The sequence below is a fragment of the Podarcis raffonei genome, chromosome 1 (genome assembly GCF_027172205.1).
Source record: "Podarcis raffonei isolate rPodRaf1 chromosome 1, rPodRaf1.pri, whole genome shotgun sequence".
NCBI lineage: Eukaryota > Metazoa > Chordata > Lepidosauria > Squamata > Lacertidae > Podarcis > Podarcis raffonei.
Window position 1 is genome coordinate 68,540,089 of NC_070602.1, and position 24,423 is coordinate 68,564,511.

General features: G+C 38.2%; 1 protein-coding gene across 2 annotated transcripts in view; it reads left to right on the forward strand.

Annotated features, from left to right (window-relative positions):
• SBF2 (SET binding factor 2) overlaps window positions 1-24,423 on the forward strand; it is a 206,580-nt gene that overhangs the window by 86,087 nt on the left and 96,070 nt on the right. Inside the window, exons 5-7 of one of the 2 annotated variants that reach the window (XM_053391246.1) lie at window positions 13,952-14,065; window positions 16,519-16,629; window positions 19,084-19,189. In XM_053391246.1, coding sequence (XP_053247221.1) covers window positions 13,952-14,065; window positions 16,519-16,629; window positions 19,084-19,189 — 331 coding nt within the window. Of the gene's footprint in view, window positions 1-13,951; window positions 14,066-16,518; window positions 16,630-19,083; window positions 19,190-21,571; window positions 21,593-24,423 lie in introns of those variants that run through there. The other variant, XM_053391253.1, reaches the window with a different exon arrangement.

Here is a 24,423-nt window from a genome sequence, read left to right on the forward strand (position 1 = left end):
ACCTGTAACCCAGCTGCCCTTCCACCTCTCGCCTCTAAGCTGATGGCAGTTCCTTGACACATATACTTTAATTCTCAGTGACAAATTAGTCTCCCCGCATCCTAGAGAAATAGCATTTCCAAGTAAGGGCTTTATACCATTCTATTCACTAGCTCTGGTCCATGGGGTCACGAAGAGTCGGACACGACTAAACGACTAAACAACAACAAATTCACTTTTACATGACATTGGGCTTGGTTTCAGTTTGGGAATTTCAGGAATTGTTGTTGCCTGCAGGAGAGAGGCAGAACCTACACGTGTACTTACCCACATACCATAATCTAAAGAGAACATTAAAATGAAGCATAATCTCAGAGAAATTTCAATTTGTTTAAGGTCAACCAGACCATCCAACTTGGCCAACCAAGTAGGAATTTGAGCTGAAGTGTTTGAGCTCCAAACAAAACACCCATAAGAAATGGAGTAAACCAACTTTTTTGGATTCAAAGTAGAAGTTGCTGGGTTTTTTGTTGGGTTTTTTGTCTCTCAGGAAAAAAAATAGTTTGAAGCAGGACGGACGGTTTTAATGTACATTTGTGGTTGTGGGAACACTTCAGGTTCGTTTATTGAGATTTAAAAAATGGATTAACAAGGTATTTTTAAAATATTTTCATGTGTCTGTGTCTGCTCTAAACATGTGGGAAAGTTCTATTTTGGGTTTGCTCACTTTATGACATAAGTGATTCACATTTGTTTACTGATTGTATGTATCCTAGATTAATTGGATTAAAAGTGTCTGGCTTCCACATGTCTCCTATGTGATGCTCATTGCTCAGGCAGTAGAGAGTCATAATTTTATGCGAAGTACTGGAAGACGCAAGATCTACCCACACTGGAAGAATGGCAGATGAAGGTGATAGACTACATGGGCTTGGCAGAAATGACGAGCAGAATCCGAAACCAGGGAAAAGAAGCGGCGGAAGAAGAATGGAAAAAGTTTAAGGACTATTTAAAGAAATATTACAAAATTAATGACAGTTAGAATGATGTTGGACTAAAGTAAATGGTTACTATTAGTAATGGTTAAGACAAGGAGAATAAGGATGATTAGTTTAAATTTATAGCAAAATAAGGGAAGATTTGCTGAACAATTGATTAGAATTTGGAATACAGAAACGGGAGGCATGAGGAAGTCGAAGAAGAAAGGTTTAAGAAATTAGGATATGAAATGGTACTTGTTTCTTGTTTTGTTTTTGTCTTTTGTTTGTTTATGTATGTTTTGTTTGTATGAATATAAAAATTGTTTAATAAAAATATTATATAAAAAAAAAAGAGAGTCATAATTTTATCATGATTAGCATTTAACTGCTAGGAAGGGATCTCAAAAGTATACGGAGGATGATTTATTGGCCAAATGCAAATTATTTTATTTTTTTCAGCAGCAATGAGTTTAACCCAAGTGTAGGGAACAGGATACCCTCCAGATTTCGGACTATGGCTCTCATAATCCCTGAATGTTTGCTTTGCTGGCTAGGCTGAGCAGAACTGTAGTATGAACAACAAAATTTGGAAGGCCACAAGTTCCTAAACAGTTTAAATGGATTAAATCAGTTACCACTAAAGAAGAGCTATGACACATGATTCATGTTACGCTCATATATTACTTTGTACTGCACCTTTGAGAACCTCACTTTCTGTCTTTTAAACTGTTAATTTGTCTTATAAGCAGTTCAGAAACTCATCTGCATTGTTTGTTTGAATGCTTTGGTGTTCCATTAATAGTTTATATAAATAATGTAAAGCATATATGCCAAACATGTTGTGTGAACACCATTTTTTAGCTTGGTTATTCTCTGTTCAAGGTCAGACTGATCCAGAACATGTCTTCTACTGCATTAAGATGAAATATTTGTCAGCCAAGCCTGCACATAGTGTACTAAAGTATGCTTCTCCCCCCCCATACATTTACTTTAAATACAATCCATTTTACATTAATAGTATACAAAGTTTAAGCACTTAAAATAGATTAGGATATTATTCCAACCTTGTGTTTGCTTCTGCTTGACCTAGTTGTCTTGAATATTTTAATAAGTAGCTCATTAATTTTAAAAAATTGTTGTTTTCCTTTGCTTGACATGTGAAGACTGTGTCTTTAATATGAACTCTACTGCTAAAAGCTTATTCACATGATAGTATTAAAGTACAAACTAGCTGAGGAAACTGTGACTTTGAGCTATATGTATGAGATTAATTTTAAAGCATTCCCATCTTCATCTGTTACAACTGATGTAGATGAGACACAGTTTATGACAGAAAGGATATGGCAAATTATTAAAAATCACTCTTGACACACATGGTGTTAGCACACAGCTTTTTCTTTGCTTTTAATCTCTGAATATGTTCCTAATTGACATATTATCCCATTTCTGGGCTTCACTATGTCATCTCTCACTTTAATTCAGCCAAGCAGATTGGTTGCTATTGGGAATAATAATCAGCTAAAAAATGGAGACCACCAAAGAACGAACTGTTGCCTGTTTCATTTTGGAGCGCTTGCTGTCATCATACATAAAAGACTTGAAGAAAAATCTCATTGTTTGGATGTCTTAGAGTATATTTCAGATGGCAGTGTCATGAGCTCTCTGATGTTTAATAGAGTTAATTTTAGGGGGAATATGTCTTTATCTGTTTACATCACTTTAATTTTTCCTATAGTTTTCAGCACAGAATACACTATTCAGTTCAGACCCAGATTTGGTTCTTTGAAAAACTACCTGACTTGTTATAAAGCATTTTGAAAACTTCCTAATTCAGCCTGGGTTCATATCTCAATTTGGAAAAAATGAAGCTTCATGCCTTCTCTCATTCACTATTATAGGAAAATAAAAATGCTTATAACTTATCCCTCTTTTTGACACAATTGGATATTTGCAGGCATAGTTTACCTTGCTGTTTGTAAGTAGCCCAGGAATCTTTCTGTTGGGCACCCTTCAATCTAATTTTTTTAAAAAACAATGAAACCCCTTGTTTAAAAAACCCCTTGTGAGGGATGAATACTGCCAAATTTCAGAATAATTGGTGCAGTGAATTTCCTGGAAAGACGGCCCTTACAGTTTAGGGTGGTTGAAAAATTATGCAGTTAATATCCCCTGTTGTTTTGTGTCCAGTTCATATTAAAATAGTGTACATCATAGAGATGCCCCCAGGTAAGAAACCTGCCAAATTTCAGAAGACTGGCTTATATTAATTTATGAATTGCTTGGAAGTTATTGATTCAGGGAGGTTTGTGCTAGATTTTTTTCTTAGGAATTTAGTATGATAATGGCATACATTGTAGTGTGTTCCTAAGGAAGTAACCTGTAAAATTTCAGAAACTTGGATACAGGGGCTAGGGAACTGAGATGAATGAAGAAGAATTTACAAAACTTCAGACTTTTGTTTTGCTAAGTTGGCTACAATAGCGACATGAGTGGGATTGTGTTGCTGATCTGACTTCCTAACACTGCACACCGCTGCCAGTTATCAAGAGGGAGAGGGGCAAGGCAGCAGGGAGCTCAATACAGTATAAGCATAGTGTCAGGATCAAGGGATATGCTTCCGCTGCATCTGCTGCCTTGCCTCCCGCCCTTTTCTCTAACCAGTAACAGCATGTGGTGCTGGGACGCAAGGTCAGCAGTGCATGCTGCCATGCCATCCTCCATTGGTTGGCAGCAAAAGTCACAGAAACCAAGTGCAAAACAGAATTGATAAAGGTGGCATTGCCTCTTCCTCCTCACTAGCATGAAATACCTACTGATAACATAGTTCATAGGCCATACATAAATACTCTATTTTTAAATCGCTGTGACCTGCCCTGGGACCTTGTGGTGAGGGATGGGTAAGAAGTATGTTGATGATGATGAGTCTTTATCATCATTATCTCATATTTTTGTACTGCATATTTCAGGCAGAAAAACTACACTGAGATGGTAAATTTGAGAAGTGCTTAAGAGGAATTTGTACTTAGAACAGTAGCTACTTGGAGGCCAATGTAGTAGCAGAATAATATGATGGTACTGTAATAGTCAGCCTTAGTGAGCAGCTGAGACACTACATGTTGCACTAGTTGCAGCTTACAGGTCAAGGGAAGTCCCACATAGACCACATTGTAGTAATATGGAAGTTACTAGCACATGGACAACAGTGATCAAGTTATAGAAATTAAATATTTAAAATAGTTATTACAATTACTATATTTTAGGGGTTTTTTTGGCTTTTATTTAAAAAAGCCTCCTGCTGTCCAAGCTGAAGTGGAATCATAGAATTGTAGAGTTGGAAGGACCCCGAGGATCATCTAGTCCAACCCCCTGCGGTACAGGACTATGCCACAGTCCCATATGAGGATCGAATGCGACCTTGGTATTATCAGCACCTCTCTCTCTCTCTCTCTCTTTGTGTGTGTGTGTGTGTGTGTGAGAGAGAGAGAGAGAGAGAGAGAGAGAGAGAGAGGGATCCAAGGTTTTGTTTTCAGTTCCTTGAATTGTTTGTGTCGATCTGACTAAAGTAATATTGCTCATCTATGTTCACCTCTTTCAAGTCTGAATAATTCACAGTTTAATAAGAACTACAACATCTGGAGGTAACCACCTTGGCTCCCCCTGATCTATCTAACTGACATATGGAAGACTTAGGAGGGTGGCTATTCCCATTGTGTTTGGGGTGAATACATGTACCATCAAATCAAATATTTTCCCCCAAAAGTGTTATTGAACATGGAGTATTGCATTGGTCTTCTTGTGAGAGAGAATGCATTTCTAAACTGGAACCGGAAGATTAACTGGCCATGGACTTCTAGCTTTACACTGTGTGTTCAGAGAATGCATATACTGTTAGTGCTCACAATAAAGTAGTTTGAAAGTCATGTGTTTAATCAGATTATCCTTTTAGGCTGTGACTTCTGATAATGACATGGCCGGTAATACCTCTGTTTGTATATGTGACTAGCTTTGGTTTTCTAGGAATTTCTTTGATTGCTTTATCACATTGGAATTGTTAATCACATTCTTACTAAGTATTTTACGTGCTCTAAATGTGCTTAGAAGACTTGTATTAATTATGATGCAAAGTAATTTTTGCAGTCCAAGGCTTTGGAGGAATTTTACATCATTGTTTAATAAGAAGCCTTTATGAAAAATAGGTCCTTTCTTTCAATTTTTAGACACCGTTGTTGTTGCAAAAATTAAATAAAATTATATCTTGCTTATCTTCAAATTGAACCCGTTGTAGCTTACAATATCAGCTAGAATCAAATTGCAACAGTAAAATCAAGCTATACAGTTAATAAATACGATTATATAATAGCAAAACAACAATTAAACCATACATTGGGTTGGATTATGAGTAGGATTTCCACAAATGAAAGGGCAAATTTCATTTGTGCAGGTGGTGTTCAAAAGGCAAATTCTATGCTAGGAATCATTAGGAACAAGAATAAATAAAAAATTGCCAATATAATAATGTTGTCACATAAATCTATGGTGTGACTGCATGGGATGCTGTGTACAATTCTGGTCTTCTCACCTCAAAAAGGCTATGTGGTCTCAAGCTCATGCTTCTGCATCACTCCTCCAGAAAAGCACAGCTAAAATGATCAAGGGGCTGGAGCAACTTTCCTATGAAGAAAGTTTATGGAATTTGGAAATTTTCAGTTTAGAGAAAAGGGGAGATAAGGGGAGACAGAGAGGGGCATAAAAATAAGCATGGTGTGTAGAAAGTGGATAGCACTTCTCCCTTATAATACTGGAACTTGGGAATAATAATAATAATAATAATAATAATAAATACTGTGGGGTCTTGTTTTTGTTTGTTATTATGGTGTGTATTTTTGTGTTTTTAGATTGTAAATCGCTCTGTGATCTTCAGGTGAAGGGCGGTATAGAAATTTAATAACCAATATAATAATAAATAATTTTGGACAAACCAGTAAGTACTTCACACACCACATAGTTAAATTATGGAATATATGGAATATACTCCCACAAGATGTAATGATGGTCACCAACTTGGGTGGTTTGTTGTTGTTTTTTAAATCATAGAATCATAGAATTGCAGAGTTGGAAGTGACCCCAAGGGTTCAACCCCCTGCAATGCAGGAATCTTAGCTAAATCATCCATGACTTGACATGGTATCCAACCTCTGCTTGAAAACCTCCAATGGAGTCCACAACCTACTTGGATGTTCTTTCTATATGGCTGAAGACAGTATGATTGTGAATACCAGTTACTGATAATAACAAAGGGAGAGAGCACTGTTGTGCTCATTACCTGCTTGCACACATTCCTATAGACATCTAGTTGGCCACTGTGAAGACAAAATGTTGGCCTCGATGGGCCTTTGGCCAGATCTAGGAGGGTGGTTCTTTATAATAGGCACTTGGATTGAGCAGAAGCTCCCACTGGAGGAAGTGGGCAGGGGATCAGATGGATGGTGGATGCTGCAAATTCATTGGCTACATACATGGTATAGGCTAATATAGGATAGCTCTGTGTAGTCAATTTTTAAAAGATGAGCCTATCTGAAAAATAATACTCTTCCCCCAAATATAAAATATTTAGGGAAGGTGATTTTTTTTTGTACTAATGGAGAAATTCAGCAGAATCAGCTTGAACAAATGAGAAATGTGTTACGTGGAATTATTGTTAATGTGCCGAAAAATTTAAGTACCGTATTTTTTGCTCTATAAGACTCACTTTTTCCCTCCTAAAAAGTAAGGGGAAATGTGTGTGCGTCTTATGGAGCGAATGCAGGTTGCACAGCTATCACAGAAGCCAGAACAGCAAGAGGGATTGCTGCTTTCGCTGTGCAGTGATCCCTCTTGCTGTTCTGGCTTCTGAGATTCAGAACATTTTTTCCCCTTGTTTTCCTCCTCCAAAAACTAGGTGCGTCTTGTGGTCTGGTGCGTCTTATAGAGCGAAAAATACGGTAGGTTTTTTGCAGATGTAGAAAAACATTTCCCCTTCATTTTATCTACAAAACCTTGAATTGAAATAAATTGTTTTGAGATTCCATAATCATAGAATTGTAGAGTTGAAAGTGACCACAAGGATCATCTAGTCCAACCCCTTGCAATACAGGAATCACAACTAAAGAATCCTAGCCTCTGCTTAAAACCTTCCAATGAAGGAAAGTCCACCGCCTTCCAAGGTATTCCATTGCACTGTTGAACAGCTCTTACCATCAGAAAGTTTTTCCTAATGTTTAAGTGAGAATCTCATTATTTTTTTTGTAATTTGAATCCATTGATTCGGATTCCAGCCTTTGGAGCTGCAGAAAACAAGCTTGTTTCATCTTCCATATGGCAGCCTTTCATATATTTGAAGATGTCTATCATATCACCTCTCAGTCTTCTCTTCTCTAAGCTAGACATATCCAGCTCTCTCAACCATTCCTCATAAGGATTGGTTTCCATATGTTTTAATGGCTATACCCCTACAGCTACAGTATTTCAAGTAATCTCCATGGTTTTTTCACCACAGAACATCCCGTTCTATAGAGTATTTTAGAATGCAGAAATTTAAGGAGTAACCACAGTTATGTGTTCAGTAGTGTGACACAGAGGGCAATAAACACCAAGATAAATTTATAACTTAAAACAGAGATAAAATAATTTCCTAGCAGCAGGTCAGATATATTGGCTGGAGACTGTTGAAGGCAAGAGGTTATTTATCTTAGACATAATTAATAGTACTATTCACCCAGGATGCACAGGAATTGCAAAATACGTTCCCAAATCCCATGCTAAAATGCAATTTGTCTGCCATTCTTTGGTGAATCAGTATCCTTCCTCCCCCCTTCTCTTTCTTGGTAGTTTCTACAGAAACAAAATTCCTCTAGTAGTTAATGCTTTAAAAAACATTTCTCTAATGTTTCATTTTTTCAAAACATAATAAAGAGAGAGCATACACTGGCCCAGTTTGTACGTCACATTAAGCCATAATTAAAACAAACTATGGTTTATTGTGAACCCACAGAATGCTGCCAGTGCTCACAGCAGAAAAGTGCTGCAGAAAAAGAAGCCCAAGTTTTGCTTGTCAAAGTGTCTGAAATTGAGTTTGTGGTTTGTTTGGAGAGAAACAAACCATGAACCTGGGTTCAGACAACATGACAAATTAGACTCCCCTCTTTTGTTCATGGTGCAGCAGCAACAGGGGTGGGGAAGGAGCACCACAGAAACCTTTGAACAGCATGCACAAATGCACTGCTTGTTCACATGAAATCATGTTGTTGTTGTTTAGTCGTTTAGTCGTGTCCGACTCTTTGTGACCCCATGAACCAGAGCACGCCAGACACTCCTGTGTCCCGCAGTTTGGTTAAACACATGTTGGTAGCTTCGAGAACACTGTCCAACCATCTCGTCCTCTGTCGTCCCCTTCTCCTTGTGCCCTCAATCTTTCCCAACATCAGAGTCTTTTCCAGGGAGTCTTCTTTTCAAGCAATGACAAACCTAGATAGCATCTTAAAAAGCAGAGACATCACCTTGCCGACAAAGGTCCATATAGTTAAAGCTATAGTTTTCCCAGTAGTGACGTATGGAAGTGAGAGCTGGACCATAAAGAAGGCTGATCGCAGAAGAATTGATGCTTTTGAATTATGGTGCTGGAGGAGACTCTTGAGAGTCCAGTGGACTGTAAGAAGATCAAACCTATCCATTCTTAAGGAAATAAGCCCTGAGTGCTCACTGGAAGGACAGATCATGAAGCTGAGGCTCCAATACTTTGGCCACCTCATGAGAAGAGAAATCATAGCTTGTTTAAAATTATGATGCAATGTGCTATGTGAACAAGCCCATTCTGATTTAGTGAGATTGTATTATCAATAGGTCACTGGTCTTGGACATTTTCAGAGCACATTTTCCAGAAATTAAAGGGGGAATTTGTTTTAAGTTGTAATGTTTTGCACCTTTGTGAATAATGCTGATTGTATAAATAGTTTGTGCATTGTCATTTCTTCCTACTTGTAATTAAGCATGATCCTGTAAATAGCATATCAGAGATATGAAGAAATTAGTTGGCAGGGAAAAGGGAGTGTACAATCACTGGAAATTCAGAACGTTGTCTACAGTTTATTGTGTCACTTAGTGAAACAATGCCAGGAATGTTGGAAATGAAAGAACATGTATCATTCTTTGGCTTTGATTGTGGCTAGTATAAACTTTGTGCAATGTTTGCTTTAATTACCATATATGGGCTTTTGTAATTGGTTCTACAAAGTGCTTACTAATAGCTTTTTGAAGTGCAGCCATCTCCTCTGCTTAGCATTTTGTAAGGTAATGAGATCTGTCTATGCAGTTGGCTCATTTCTTTGTGAAGGAATAAATCTGGGTAAATCTCACTTTTCCCACAGCAAGAGAATTCTGTGATAGAAATTTTGCATGGGTAAGCATGGTTGAAATGCTGGAATTAGGGAATGCTGACACTCTTTTCAATGTGAATTGAAAAGTTTAGGCTTCCTCTAGCTAGATTTCTTGCAGTTGTCCTTTTATGCAAAAATATGTAACTAATTGCATTTTTAAAAGCCATTTATAATACCTTATCTTTAGTGATGACATCTTGCACCATAGCCATAAAATATTTGTCAAATTGCTTCTGATTTTTTTGCTGAGCACGTGGTTTGTTCTGTTGCTCAGACTTCAAGAAATGCCACGCAGAAGCGGAACAGCATGTAACCAGACTAATACAAATCCACACAGATGAACATACTTTCAATAAACGTACAATATTTTCTGAACGCATTAGGATGTATTATATCTACACATAATTTTACATGTGCAACAGTAAGACGTGCAGATGTTAACTTTATAGGCTCCATATGCAATGTCTGCAAAAAAAATACATTGCTTTGTTAGGAAACTACATAACAGTGTCAGGCGATAAGACTTGTGTTTAATCACTGGTTTTTAACCAGCTCCATTTAATGAAAAATATGGATCTTCTCTCTCAGATTTGGACCTAGCTACTTGAAACTATGCCTTCAGGATCTACCTTGATTCACTTTTCTAAAAAAAATTGGAAACATTATGGACATAAAAGCCTTTTCTCTTCCCATTTTTAAATATTTATTGGAATATATAAATATGCCACCTTTCATTTGAAATTGCAAGGTGGTGTACAGTAAAACTCTCTCTCTCTCTCTCTCTCTCTCTCTCTCTCTCTTATAATACAAAATAAAAACATCAGCCATTAGGCCAGGGCAGAGTTAAATTAATACAACTAACTTGTAACAGAGACCTGAGAAAATAAATGTGTTTTTAAAGGAAGTACAGTGGTACCTCAGGTTACATATGCTTCAGGTTACATACACTTCAGGTTACAGACTCTGCTAACCGAGAAATAGTACCTTGGGTTAAGAACTTTGCTTCAGGATGAGAACAGAAATCGTGTTCTGGCGGCGCGGCGGCAGTGGGAGGCCCCATTAGCTAAAGTGGTGCTTCAGGTTAAGAACAGTTTCAGGTTAAGAACGGACCTCCGGAACGAATTAAGTACTTAACCTGAGGTACCACTGTACCAGAATGGCATCAGAGTTAGCATTGGCTTTAGTTTAGATGGGAGGTAATTCTACAGAGAGGGTGCCACGAATAAAAACATCTGAAAGGGTCCTTTGATCCTTGAAAGCTGAATCTCTACAGGCAGAAGGCATTGTTCATTGGGGAGGGCTTGTTTTCCATGGGATTGTTTCCTAATTTACAGTTAAACTGCAGTTCAGATTACATTCTCTGCTCTCTGACAAAGATAAAATAATATGTCCTCCATGTCTTCCCATTCAAATCCAAAATATACTTTTGACAGAGAAGAGATTCCTGTTGAACCATACAAGAGTTTTCATTCAAATGCTGTATAGGTCATGCAGCTCTTCTTATTCACACTGTCTGTTACAAGTTGTTTGTAGGAAAATTACGGTACTTTTCATTTCTGCTGGTAGTGAAACAAAGGTTCACTGATTTTGTTGTGCCACACAGATGTTTGTCACTCTTACTCTTGGAAGCAAGATGGGAAACGATGCAGCGCATGGAAGATTAGTGTACGGTTCCTTCACATCTGTTTGTTTTACCTTCAAATAGCATGGTTTTTGTAGGAGTACCCAGCTGAAAGAAATGACTAAGTTGAACAGAATTTAAAAGTCTTCCAAGCCACTCCTATGTGTCATGGGTCATCCCTATATGAAGGAAGCCTGGAAGTACTAGCTGTAAGAATCTCCAGTGCCACCTACTGGTATTTCACCAAAAGAACTCAAGTAGAACCCAGTGTGATCTCAATCCTAACTTGCAGTGCCAGAGAATCTTATCAAAATTCACCTTTGTAGTCATGTGGACTGTTTTTCACAATTTGATTTAGTAAAAGAAAACAATGTATTTCAATGTGTATCTGAAGAAGTATGCATGCACACAAAAGCTTATACCAAGAACAAGCTTAGTTGCTCTCTAAGGTGCTACTGGACAATTTTTTTTAATTTTTTAAAATATATTTCTACTGCCTTAGACCAACATGGCTACCTACCTGAATGTATTAGGTGATTGTTAGGGTGTTGTTTGGTTTTTTTCCCTTTTAAGTGAAACAGTAATCTCCAACTGTTTCCACTATCTATTTTTACTAGATATAAAACTGTTTTCCATAAAAAGAAGTAACTTAGCAAACAATGAGAATGACTGGAATTAAGTCAGATTTTACTTCAGCAATATAAATAATAATTGTGGTTCTGTTAGCTATTTCTAGCTCTTCTTTCTTTTTCTCCTGATGTAGTATAAAGCTGATCTCCATACTAATTATAGTGAAGTCTGCTTGTAAAAATCAGTTCATCTTACCTATTTGATGTATTGAATCTGAATAAGGTTTTGAAACTGGGTAATAGAAATGTTCTGAGAGGATTTACTGTGGGCATATCCATTGCTATAAACACTGCAAGACAGCATTGTGCAGTGTTTGCTCTTAAATTATTTTAAAATGTATTGGTAGTTCCCACAGCAAGATGTTTATCCAATTTTAGAAAGTATTTTTCACTGATAATAGCTGACAGACCTGTAGCACAGCGTAGTACAAGTGAAAAGGATATTAGTCACTGCTATACCAAATACAGTTCAGGGCAACAAGACTTAATAAGCTTTGATTAGCTTGCATTCAGAAGTTTCCGTTTGACCCTCTACTTTCCCCCAGGAAAACCTGCAGTTTAGCACTGAATCAGAATCAGGTTTTCCACAAATTTCTATTTGTGTTGATTTAACACTAAAGAACAAGTTTTCCAGGGGGAAAGCATGGGACAAACGAAAAACTGGTCACACCCGTCCTTTCTAGGTACAGGATAAGTGGAAGTGTAGGTGAGCTCTGTGTCTTGTTCACTACTGAGAAGCATCCTATTTAAAGCTACTAGATTCAAGTTGGTCAGTTCATTCATAGACCTTACCAGTATGTTAAGGATAATGATGGTTGACTTTACAAAAGATGATATACTTTTGTACAAGAAGAGGTACAAAATAGGTAAGGAGTTGCCAGCATATTAGCTAACATATTAGTAAAAGAGAATAAGGAAACCAAGGTACACAAAATAGGGTTTGGCCTGACATTCAATGTAATTTTAACAACTTGTACATTCTTCTATAACTTTATGCTCCAATAAAAAGGATAAGCATGTATACATTTACTCTGACACAAAAGTGAGCTGTCCTTGCTATAAGGTTCCTTTAAACATGTTTGGTTGTTTTTATTTTTCATGCCATACAGTTTGAAAAGAAAATCCCTGTCTCTCATATAGATGTAGAGATATGGCCTGCTGTGATCATTCAAGGGCCTGAAAATGTAATGTTTTCGAATTTAAAAATCCTATTTGTACTCAAATTGGTTTTTTAATTAAAAAATGAAACTCTTAATTTAGCTAATACAGGCTTCTATGTTAGAAGCAACCCAACAACAATTAATATTCAAAGAAAACATCACAGAAACAGCAAATGTGTATGCCAGTGACATTCATTATTCAGCTTAATTATTCATGGACAGCTCCAGTCAACAGGCAGCAGAGCATTGTAAGCAGTGAGGTAGAATGAACAAAAACTTCCTTTACATTTGTACTCTTTTGCTATAGCCCAGTAGTTCAATCTGCCCTTTAGCTTGGATAGTAGGTCCCAGTGTCCTCTCCTGGTAGGATAGCTACAGTAAGAAACAAGTTGATGTGTATTTGAATTCTCCTGAGAATGGTTGCCACTCCTAGGCTACAAACAGGTACTACTGGCATATCCAGTGCAAGCCAAAGCATGTTTTGCTGCTGTCACACTGCTAGAAATAATGATTTTGAATGAAAATTGCAGTACTAGAACCTTTTGAGACAGTCAGCAAAACTGGAACTCGGGTCTCACGTTTTGAAATACCAATCTCTCTTTACCACCTACCTGCAGCTTTTGGGGCCTGCCCAGTCCTCTTGTCTAGGAAGCAACAGCTGATTGGGGTAGTGATTAGTGAGAGACCAATCCAACAAATCCCAGCGGGCCATTGAGGTGTGATTCTCTGCTACCCTTGGGATTCTGTCTACTGAATGACATGATGTAGGGTGAAATTTATGGGTAGGATTAGAAATGTCATAAGTTCACACATAGAGCTACATGAGTTCACACTTTTATTGAAAACTGCTATGTTGAGATAGCTTCAAAGAGGAGCTTTTGACTAACTTGTAGGAAGCAGAGTTGCTTTTGCTTTCAACATAGAAGTTTCCCCATTGTGTTTTATGCAAAAACTGTGCTTAGCTATTTTATTTGCTTGTTGCAATAAGTCATCTTGGGAACCATGAGGTAAAAATTGCATGGTAGTTCTTTTAAAGTTCTAATGTTTTCATAAAAGCTATATTTTATTTTAAATTCTAGGACATATTTGGGTTTTATTTTAAAAAAATACTATTTCTTCATAAAGGTGATCACCATCTTCTCTGTTGACTGAAGTATGTCTGTTTTCAAAGGGATCAAGAGAAACAGAAGGAGAGGAGGAGACAGGTTTGATCCAGCCTGCAGAAGTATTTGCTCCCAAAAGCCTGGTGTTGGTGTCCAGATTAGATTATCCAGAAATTTTCAGGGTAAATAACCTGTCATTTATAATGTGCCATTGTACAAATTTGTTGGATATTTGATAAGTAACAGTGGCAAGTATTCTTGAACTGAAATATATTTACACTGTTATGAGAATTTAGACAGCACAAGGAGAAATAGCCTGCATTTTATACAAATCACATTTCACTGGTACATCAATTCTATGCACTTTTTTTCACAGAAGCATTATATTCAGAAGCACATATATACCAAATAAATATTTAGTTATCCCAGCCTAATGTCAGGGCTAAGCCATAGGCAACTGTCAGAGTTGCACTGGTGAATTGGAACCAAGAGACTAAGGGAGGAGTTGAAGCCACAGAACACATCAAAACCAGAAAGAACATCTTGCTCAGGCAAGGTCCCATCCCACAAAAGGAAGCCTTTATAGCCTTCCTGTCCAGATGATAATCCAAGCTGCAGTTCTGACAGCTCACCACAGGCAGCTGCCGCAAACTGGTTCTAGCCCTGGAATCTCCTAGCTACTCATATAGAACTAAAAATGTAAACTTCAGAGCAATTAGTTTGGTCAAAGTAATTGAGTTGATTCACTTACATAGCTTAATGTTGGTTCTGATGCAACAGCTGATTCAGTAAACAAGCAACTGGTTAGGTAACAAAGTGGGGAAAATATTTCAGCCTCACTCAAAACTCTTTGCACTCCAAATGAAATGGTTAAATGTTTGGCACAAGACTAATAAAAAATGTTTTTATTTAAAATTTGCAGTACAGGACTGTATTTTTGATTATGCCCAATATGTTATTACTTACACACGAATTTGAGACTGAGCTTCTAGATAACTCAAGCTATGGAGCTTCTTAATTGCAGTCCTTAGGTTTAGTATGGAAAGCCTCAGCAGGAGCTGGCCTTGCAGCCTGCAACTTTTATTTCTGAGGCTCATATGCGGTACACAAACAGCAACTTCTTTAAGGCTTCCTTATACTTATGTCACTCAAAAATTAGTTCTTCCCCCCTCATTCATTCAACTTCTTCCTCCTGAAGGAACCCAGGGTGGCGAGCACATCCATAATAAAACTCAGCCACTGATCTTAGGGGTGCCAGGAACAGTTTCCTTCAGCCATCAAACAGGGATGTTTTCAAATTCCTCCTGCAAGTCAGTAATGAGGGTGACAGGAGGGCCACAAATGGGGAACTGCTACTGAAACAACCCTGTCATGGGTCAGAGCAGCTCCCAGTGACAGCTGTACCAACAAGGCTCACTTGCCAGCCATACAGTCTGAGTTGGCTCATATTATGAACAATCCTGTTTTAGGTACTTGGGTCTCAAGCTGTTAAGGGCTTTAGATGCTAGCACTAATGTCTTGAATTAGGTCTGGTACTGGCAACCTGGGCAGTGTTTTCAGAACCAGTGACATATGGTCCTATCAGGCTACCCCACTTACTGGCCTAGCAGCCATATTCTTCAATAGCTACAGCTTCCAGACCTCCTTCAAGGCTAACCCTACGTATTATAGTATCCCAAATCTGAGGTCACTAAAGCATGGACAACTGAGCGAAACTATCACTGTCCAGGAATGGTCATAGACGGCAAACCATCATAAGCTGGGCATAAGTTCTGCTAGCCACAGAAGCCACTTGAGACTCTAGTAACAAGTTGGAATCCAGGGGTATTCCCAGACTGTGATCCTGTTCCTTCACAGGGGAGTGCTTCTGAACAGAACAGATCATACACCTAATTCCCAGAAACAGGAACCACCCCCCACAACACTTCCATCTTAGCAGGATTTAAGCTGAGTTTATTGGACTCTATCCAGTCCATCACTACCTCTAGACACTTGTCCAACATCTTCACAGCCTTTCCTGATTTCAGTGGAATGCAGAAAGCTGCTTTCATCAGCATGCTGCTGAAACTGTGCTCTAACCCCCAGACGAGAGCTCCCAACTCTTTAATATAGATGCTCAATAGGAAAAGGAAACAGAATTGACTCTTGTGGGGCAGCCCTATGGGACCCAGCCCAAGAGCCGTGGTGCTAAGCACCAATCTCCTAGAACTGTCTGGTAGCAACCCTGCAGGTAAGAGCAGAACTAATGTACCACATTACCACCAACTCCCATCTCCTTGAGTTGCTTCAGAAGAACACCATGGTCAATTGCATCAAAAGCTGCTGACAGGTAGAGGCAAAACAACATTCTCTTTTCTCTCTGTTCATAAAGATCAGTCATGGTTACCAAGATGGTTTCAGTTCTAAAACCAGGCCTGAAACTACTACTACGGAAACATACTACTGATAAAGCTATATAGTTCTAACTCAAAAGCTTTAGATTTTAGCATTGCATTTTAATTAAGCAAAATATTTTTTTCATGTATAAATATTCCAAAATTGCATTCCTTATACTACAGATGTATATTTTCCAATAATTATTAGTATTATCTTTTCCCCAGGTTGCAATGTAATATGTTTTTATTTCATGTTTTAGGCTTGCCTTGGCTTGGTCTACACTGTGTATGTGGACAACCTGCATGTTTCACTGGAGAGTATCATTGCAAATCTCTGTTCGTGCTTTGTCCCTGCTGCTGGAGGGTCACAGGTAAATAGGAAAAAAGGGTATTTATTCAGCTAATTTGATTTATGAAGAAAGCAAAAAATAAATTCTTTAAATATTTTGATTTAATAGAGGACCATAGTTCAGTTGAGTATGTCCCAGTGGCCCGTCTTCTAAAGAGAGCGAGAATTCCATTCCACCATAAGGTCAAAGGGTTAATTCTGTCATTTCAAATGCATGTTTCACGGCATAGTATGAATTCAGAAACATTGCTGTAGAATTCAACCTTTTTTATTACCAGTGCTTCAAAATATTCTATGTTTTTTCTTGGTTTGCATGAGATACTGGGGAGCAGAGTTTTTCTGTTCTCTGAACTTGATTTTATTGAGTCAGTCCTGGTGTAGTTCATTGTTTCAGTGGACCTACCACATAGCCTTCAATGATAATGCAGATTTCAATGAAATAAAATGATGATGAAATTAGGTTTTAAGAAAACCATGCTCTATTGCATACTAGTAATTTGTGCCTTATGATGAAAAATAGCTGCACAGAATTCACATGTAAGTATGGATGATTTTGTCATGACAAGGGTAATTCAGTTGCTATAGCAAATTTCAGAAGTGGGGTGTGATGGTGAATACCATCAGCAAGAGCCTTTTCCTTCCCATTTCCCTACTGCCAACATACTCTGCTGGTAGTACCCTGGATCAGGGGAAGAGGGGGAGGCACTGAAATGTCCTTGTCATACTTTGAGTTGGTAGACTGTACTGAAGTAGTGTGAGTAGTGTGTTACCTAGAAAAGAAGCCAGAATTTCTTCTTCCCATTTCCTCATTAGTTAGCTTCATTCCCAACTCCTGCTTGTACATTACTGTAGTTTATATACTCATTGAAGGTAGTGCTGACATAATGACTATTTGACCAATCTACTATATACCATATATACATTTTTTTCTTAACCCCCATGCTTCAGTCCTTGCGCAACACCCTCTCTTTAGAGCACATGCTTTGCAGTCTTGGCATTCTTAGCTTAAAGAAGGATCAGGTAGCAGGTGATGGGAGAGCTGCTGCCACTGAGAGTAGATGGACTCTCAGTCAAACCCAGTATATGGCACCTTTCCAAGTAGTACCCAATGAAGTAATTGTGCTTGCAGAATGACTTCCAGTTGCACAGTGGAACTTGCCCTCCTCCTCCTCCCAAATCTTGGGGGAAGCCTATGGTGCATTTGATGCATCTGTGCAAGGGGTTCATAGGGTAAGGAGAGGGATGGGAAGTTGTGTTAGCAGAAGTCATTCTGCAAATGGAATTACTGTGTTGGATGCAATGCTTTATGCTTTTTCAGGCAACGTATCCTGTAGCCTGCTTTAGTAAGCATGAATCTCTGTATACTTCTGTCCCTCTTGCCTCCACTTGACTTGACAGAGCCATTTTCCACACTCCTTCCATTTGTTTAGTTGCTTCCTTTCCAATTTTCAGTGGATTGCCTGGCTTGGATGAACAGTGATCTTTCATTCTTTTTCATGTTTTATGGATATGGAAATGGACTTACAACCAAGATTACAAGAAAATGGACTTATAGTGGTACCTCAGGTTACATACACTTCAGGTTACAGACTCTGCTAACCCAGAAATAGTGCTTCAGGTTAAGAACTTTGCTTCAGGATGAGAACAGAAATTGTGCTCCGGTGGCGCGGCGGCAGCAGGAGGCCCCATTAGCTAAAGTGGTGCTTCAGGTTAAGAACAGATTCAGGTTAAGAATGGACCTCCGGAACCAATTAAGTACTCAACCTGAGGTACTACTGTACAGACAAAGCAGCCAATTCTTGGATGCCGTTTTGCATTCAGTGTGGCTTGTTAGTCTTTTTCTTTTTTTAAAAAAAGCAGACTTGCAGGAGCCTGATACGATAGTGCCACATGAGTGTATGTGTTAACCCTCCACAGTCCCAAAACAATCCTCCCTTGAGCTGCTATTTTCCTCAGTAGCGGGAAACTGATGTTGGCAACAATGACAATGATTTTCATTGGGGTTATGGCTCAGGGAGAAAGGGTTAATTCCCTCACCCACACTCTGTGGTCCTGATCTTGACCAGCCCTTCCCCGCAGCTGCTGCTAAGTCACCCCAAAGTCCATTGGGTCCATTATCTTCTTGGAGAAGATAAGCGCTGGTAAAAGACTCACCATGCTGCAAAGCCCAGGGAGAAGTGAGATACCTTCCCACCCCATCAGTGTTCTCTGTGATTCACAGAACACTCGGTTAGTGATTGGTGGCAAGAGAGAGACAAGTGCTTGCTCACTGTGCTCACAGCAGTTGCTAGAACTATATTGGCAACATGACAACTGTGTTTGGGGGCCCAAAATTGTAGGATATTGAATAGTATGCAAGTGTAAACACATAAACAACAGTTTGACTTAATTAATATACATCTGATGACAATGGTACAAAAACAACTCACCTCATATTGCATAAGCAATAATAGTGTATTAACATATATTTCTACAGAAGCTGTTTTCCTTGGGAGCAGGAGACAGGCAACTGATACAAACTCCTTTACATGATAGTCTTCCTGTCACAGGGACCAGTGTGGCTCTTCTGTTTCAACAATTAGGTAGGTCTGTTTTGGGGTTATTATTATTTTTATATTTATATTTTGCCATTGTTTCTAAACTGACTGCACATATGCAATAGTAACTTTTGCTGGTTTTGAGTTTCAAAACTCAAGATATTGCTTTTTCTGTATTTTGGAACATAGTTGTACATGTCCTAATGATCTGAATGTAACCTGGGTGTCTTGCAGCTGTATCCAGTTTGATTAGTACTTTACTGCTGTATCTCTCTGCATGCGTGCACACACTTGAGACAAATGAGTCTGAAGCTAGTACAAATCACAATGACTTGAGGAATTTATCACACTTTGTAGATGTGTTTCTGTCATACCATAATATTATCATAGCTCTAATTTGTGATATTTCTTTCTGTACTTTTTTCTTCTTCAGCTGCTTGTTTCTTTGCTGTGCAACCTTAATATTTCTTTTGTTTTTTTGAGCTAAAGTTTAAAATATCTCTTTGTAGCTGAGAAATTAAACCAAGTATTAAACATTTTTTTTCAATTTAATTCCTAATGGTGAACATATTGCAATAAACAGGGACAAACTAGAAATGCAGCACACAGGGAGGGTGAAATATGCACAAGGTACCAAGTTTTCAGTGGAAGCAAATCTGTAAAGCCTGGTTTTGGGAGAGAAGATACATAACAGCTCCTCTATGCAAAGAAAGATACAGTACTTGGATGACAGCTTGTTGAGAAATGAAGCTAAATATTTTTTGTACTTGCATGGGGCATATATACTGTGCAGTGAGTCAGCTTTTACCCCTTGTTAAGATGTACTCCCATCTTCTGGATGAAAGTTGAAGTATAGTGTTTTCTTAAGTGGTGGGAAAATTATCTTTCTAGGTTCATAGTGACACCGGACCTGAAGGGTACGTGTGCTCACCTTGTGGTTTTGCTCTGTTCCTTGGACAACAGCAGTATAGCTGTGATGTGTGATGTGGCTTCAAGTAGAGCTCCCTGCAGAGTACCAAAAAAGAAGCACTCTGTGGGTACATTTTTCTCTTTCGTATTTCATTGGAAAGTCATGTGGCAGTTGTAATAGCACTCAGCAGTTAACTCCCCCAAAACCTTCAAGCTCTTGCTGAAAAAATAATCCTTATGGCGTGTGCACCTGAAAGCCTTCTTTACTCAGTTGGATGTTTCAGCGCAAATCTAGAAACAGTTACAAGGGGCGAGTGAATGTTTACACTAAACAGTACATAGGAAGCTGCCTTATAACAAGTCAGACTGTTTCCTCCTCTACCTCAGTATTGTTGGCATCCTCTCCAGGGTTTCATACAGGAGACTGCCCAGTCCTACCAACAGACATCAGGGATTGAAACAGGGACAAGTGTATAATCTGCTACAGAGTTACAGTCCCTTTTGCTACTTTTGCTGATGACAGTTTCATTGGTCTGCTATGTAGTAAATTAACAGAAAAATATGTGTTTAGTACAGAAGCTGTGAGGTTTCTGGTGAGTTTTTTTTTACTCCCAGGGTAAAAAAACAAACAAACAACTCCTACAGCCATGCATGTTCTTGGAGTCATGGCAGAACAGCATGTTCCATGATATAACTTTTTATAGTGCAAAGCAGCTGTGGGTGACTTTAGATTGAGCAGAAGTCTGGCATTTCCAGCTGTTTGTCTACTCATCCCCCCTTCCATTGCTCTTTTCCCTAAGGAGTAAAAAATATAGATCTAAATATATTTACTCCTAGAGGTGAAAAAGCAGCATGATCTTAAGCAAACAAATGTTGGCAAAGAAACAGTTAAAATGCCCCTTTCTACCTTCACTAGCCCACTTGCCCACTGCTGAATCTGAATCCACCAGCAGCTGCTTTATACTATAAAAGAAAGCCCTTGGACTGGTAGACCAACCGCAGAGCTTGTACTTAATGTTCTCGGTCTAAGGTAAAAAGCCAAAATGAAACAGGTATTACAGAGTGTTTTGTTCACTTGTACAAAAATGTGCTGAGTAACAAGTTTGGGACATTCACTAACTCATTTATGAGTAATTTACTATAGTTTCATTGTAGTTTTTGAGCCACTTACACAGGAACCAGAACATTGGCACAAACATACTTTTTTCCCCTTGAGAAAATTCTATGGTAAGAATATATCCACATGTTGAAGACTGAAGAAGTTCATTTTGATGGCGAAGAAGTTAGCATATTAGCTTTTCCATGGTCAGTGAAAACATAAATTTTAGTGTCCACTAATTTTAAGCAGACCATTTGCAACAAAAACTAAATTTAGGAAAGATGTTTAGCTTACTCTGTCATAGCCTACTCGTGGTTCTGCTTCTGTTACAGATTGCTTTCAAATGTTAAAATAAGCCTTATGCGGGAATGAAAGACTGGAAAATTTTGAAACAAGTTTCTCAGACAGCATGAATGCACCCCAAGCCACAGAAAATTCATGTAAGTGGTTGGAGTTGGAAAACTAGCTACCCTCAGGTCACAATACTGACAAAGCAAATTGTAGAGTATCGTTATCTAAAGCCATGCTGTGGAATGTTTGGAAAGACTTTTGGCTTAGACTCCCTTTTGCATAATTCATCATCATTGATTTTCAATGAATGCAAATGAATTATTGTTGCCTAGCACTGGCATTTTTCTGGAACTCTCCCAACAAATTTCATAGTTTTGGAGGTAGAAGACAAAGGCAATTGAGTATTTATAGAGCACCTTTGGTAATCTAGGAGAGGTACTGGACATATTGCTGAATTGGCTTAGAAGCCTATTGAATATTATGCATATGTAAGAAACCTGGCTTTTCAGCTGAGGAAGAACAACATTTGGGTGGATTTTACTTTACTTACAATCAGTGCTATTTTTCTAGAAAAAGAGGTGCCAGAAGTTCTCTTAGAATGTAAATGGCGCTCACCTGAGAGGTACCGGAACTGAGTTCTGGTGAGTTCATACTGGAAAAAAGCCCTGCTTACAATTTTATATGATGTTGACATGGGAAACTAAACAATGCAGTGAATCCCTGGCTTTTGTTAGGAGTTAAGTGAAACAAGGGTTTACACCTCAACAAGCCTCTAGATTGTGATAAAGTGTGACTAGTGTGTACACTTAACATTTTCCATCCATTGCTCTCCTGCTTTCTTGCCAACTTTATTCTTACTTTGAATTGCTCTATGCCAAGTTGTCTGTATGGATTCTTAATTACGGTGTTACATTATTTGTGCTTTCCCCTCTCCTTGGAACCAAACAAGTCAACACAGATAATAAAAATGCAAATAGAGCAGAGCAAAAATGTTTATGTATGGGAAGCGGGGGTTTTGTTGTTAAAATCTTCATCAGTGTCAGAAGGGTCCCACATTTCCATAATTTGGGGGTAGTGGTTTTGAAAGAGCTGCAAGAGTTCAGTTATTAGAATTATCCCTGATTGGCTAGAATTACCCATGTGATCTGTATCAGACAGTTTTCACCAATCTGATGCACTCAATATGCTTTGGACTACAACTTCCATAAGCTGCAACCAGCATGGCCAATGGACAGGGATGCTGGGAGTTGGGACCAAAACATCTAGAAGGTCCCAGGTTTGGGAAGGATGTTACAGAAAGTAAATGTGCTTTATTTGTTGTTGTGACATAATATCCAGTATGGTAATATGACTCTGTGGATCACTGACTCAAATGGCACAAGTGCAGATGATATGAAAGGGAGTGGCAGTGGCTTTGAAGAGTTGTGAAAGGGCACAAACTAATTAGGGGTTTTCAGGATCTGTTTGGCCCTCCATGACTACTTCTGTAAAAAGCTGTAAAAGAATATTGAAAAGTGAGCAAACTATAGAGTGTTCTATGAGCCCCTAGTTCTGAGAAAACATTAATTCATTTTTCTCAGACATAATAGTGTAGGAATAGCTATAATTAACAAAATATGGTTGTCTTGGGCTGTATTATATGATCTCTGTTTATTTAAGCCTCAATATATCCTTCATGCCTTTTATAAAATAATCTGTTTAAACTCAGACCAACTTTCAACTCTGATTATGTTTAATTCTATTCAGATGTTAATGTACTAAAGGTCATTTATTTGAAATTGATAAAAAACACACTGGATTAATAACTAGTTTTTTATAACATTTCTGCATCATTTTTTCTAGTCTTTTGCATGCAGACAGATGAATAGTTACATTAGTCTGGAAGGCTTGGCATGGAATGGTGGGATCTTCATTCTATTCTTTCTTTGTTCTAAATTAAGGCCTGTAATCTAAATATAGAGCAGTTTTGCAGCAAGTTAGTTATACCCAACCACCCTAGTGCAGCTACTTCCTCTGTGAAATAAAGAGGCATGTAGTTGCTTAAATCTCTGCTTCCACCAACCACAATTCTAAAAAATTAAGATTAAAGCAATAATTGTTTCTCACCCCTTAATGGCAAACAAATTTATTAGCAACTAGTCCTCTATAAAGGCAACTAGTATTTTTCTGAATGTTGCAGTGCATTCTTTACATATTAAATGTGTCCTATGGAAAGCAATAGTTATGAGAGAACAAACCTAAAATAAAGGTTGAAACATGTTACTAGAGCTGCATTTGCACAGACATGAGCTGCTTTTAACAAATTGTTCCCATATGTTTACCAAATACAGAGTAGTCAACAATTACAAAACAAATTCATCATTTTTTACTTTGGCTATATTATTTAGAGAAACATTGTGCAATGGTGATGTGTAACCCACCCAAACCCCCTTTCCAGAAAAAGGAAGGCTGTGTAACACCACCCAGGACACATTGTCTCTGAACAGACAAATATCCAGGGCACCAACCTACATTTGAGGGCAATAGTCCAAAATAGTTTGAATCATTAGTAATCCATGAAAGAATGAAACATAATTTTAAAAATAGGCTTTATTTTAAGATATCTGTTTATGATAAATTGACAAGAGGCAGACTTATTATTCCCCAGATATTGAAAGTGATATCACTTTTAAGAGCTTTACTTGAGCAATGAAATCAAATAACCTATTTTTAAACTTGGTTTCAGTTAAAATCATGCCTAGAGGGAGAATCCCATTTTCCAGAATTTTTTCAGCTGCAGTCAACTATATGGGTCCATCTGAAAAATAATAAATTGTCCAGAATTACTAACCCTATTGTGGGTCATGTTGACTAGAGGTGTGTAAGTGGGGTGGAACTGCTATCATTCATATGGAAACCTTCAGGCCTACATTGGAACTACAGCCATCAGGACTGGCTTACAACTATAACTTCTCTCACTAGGTTCAGTTTGTATTTTTTA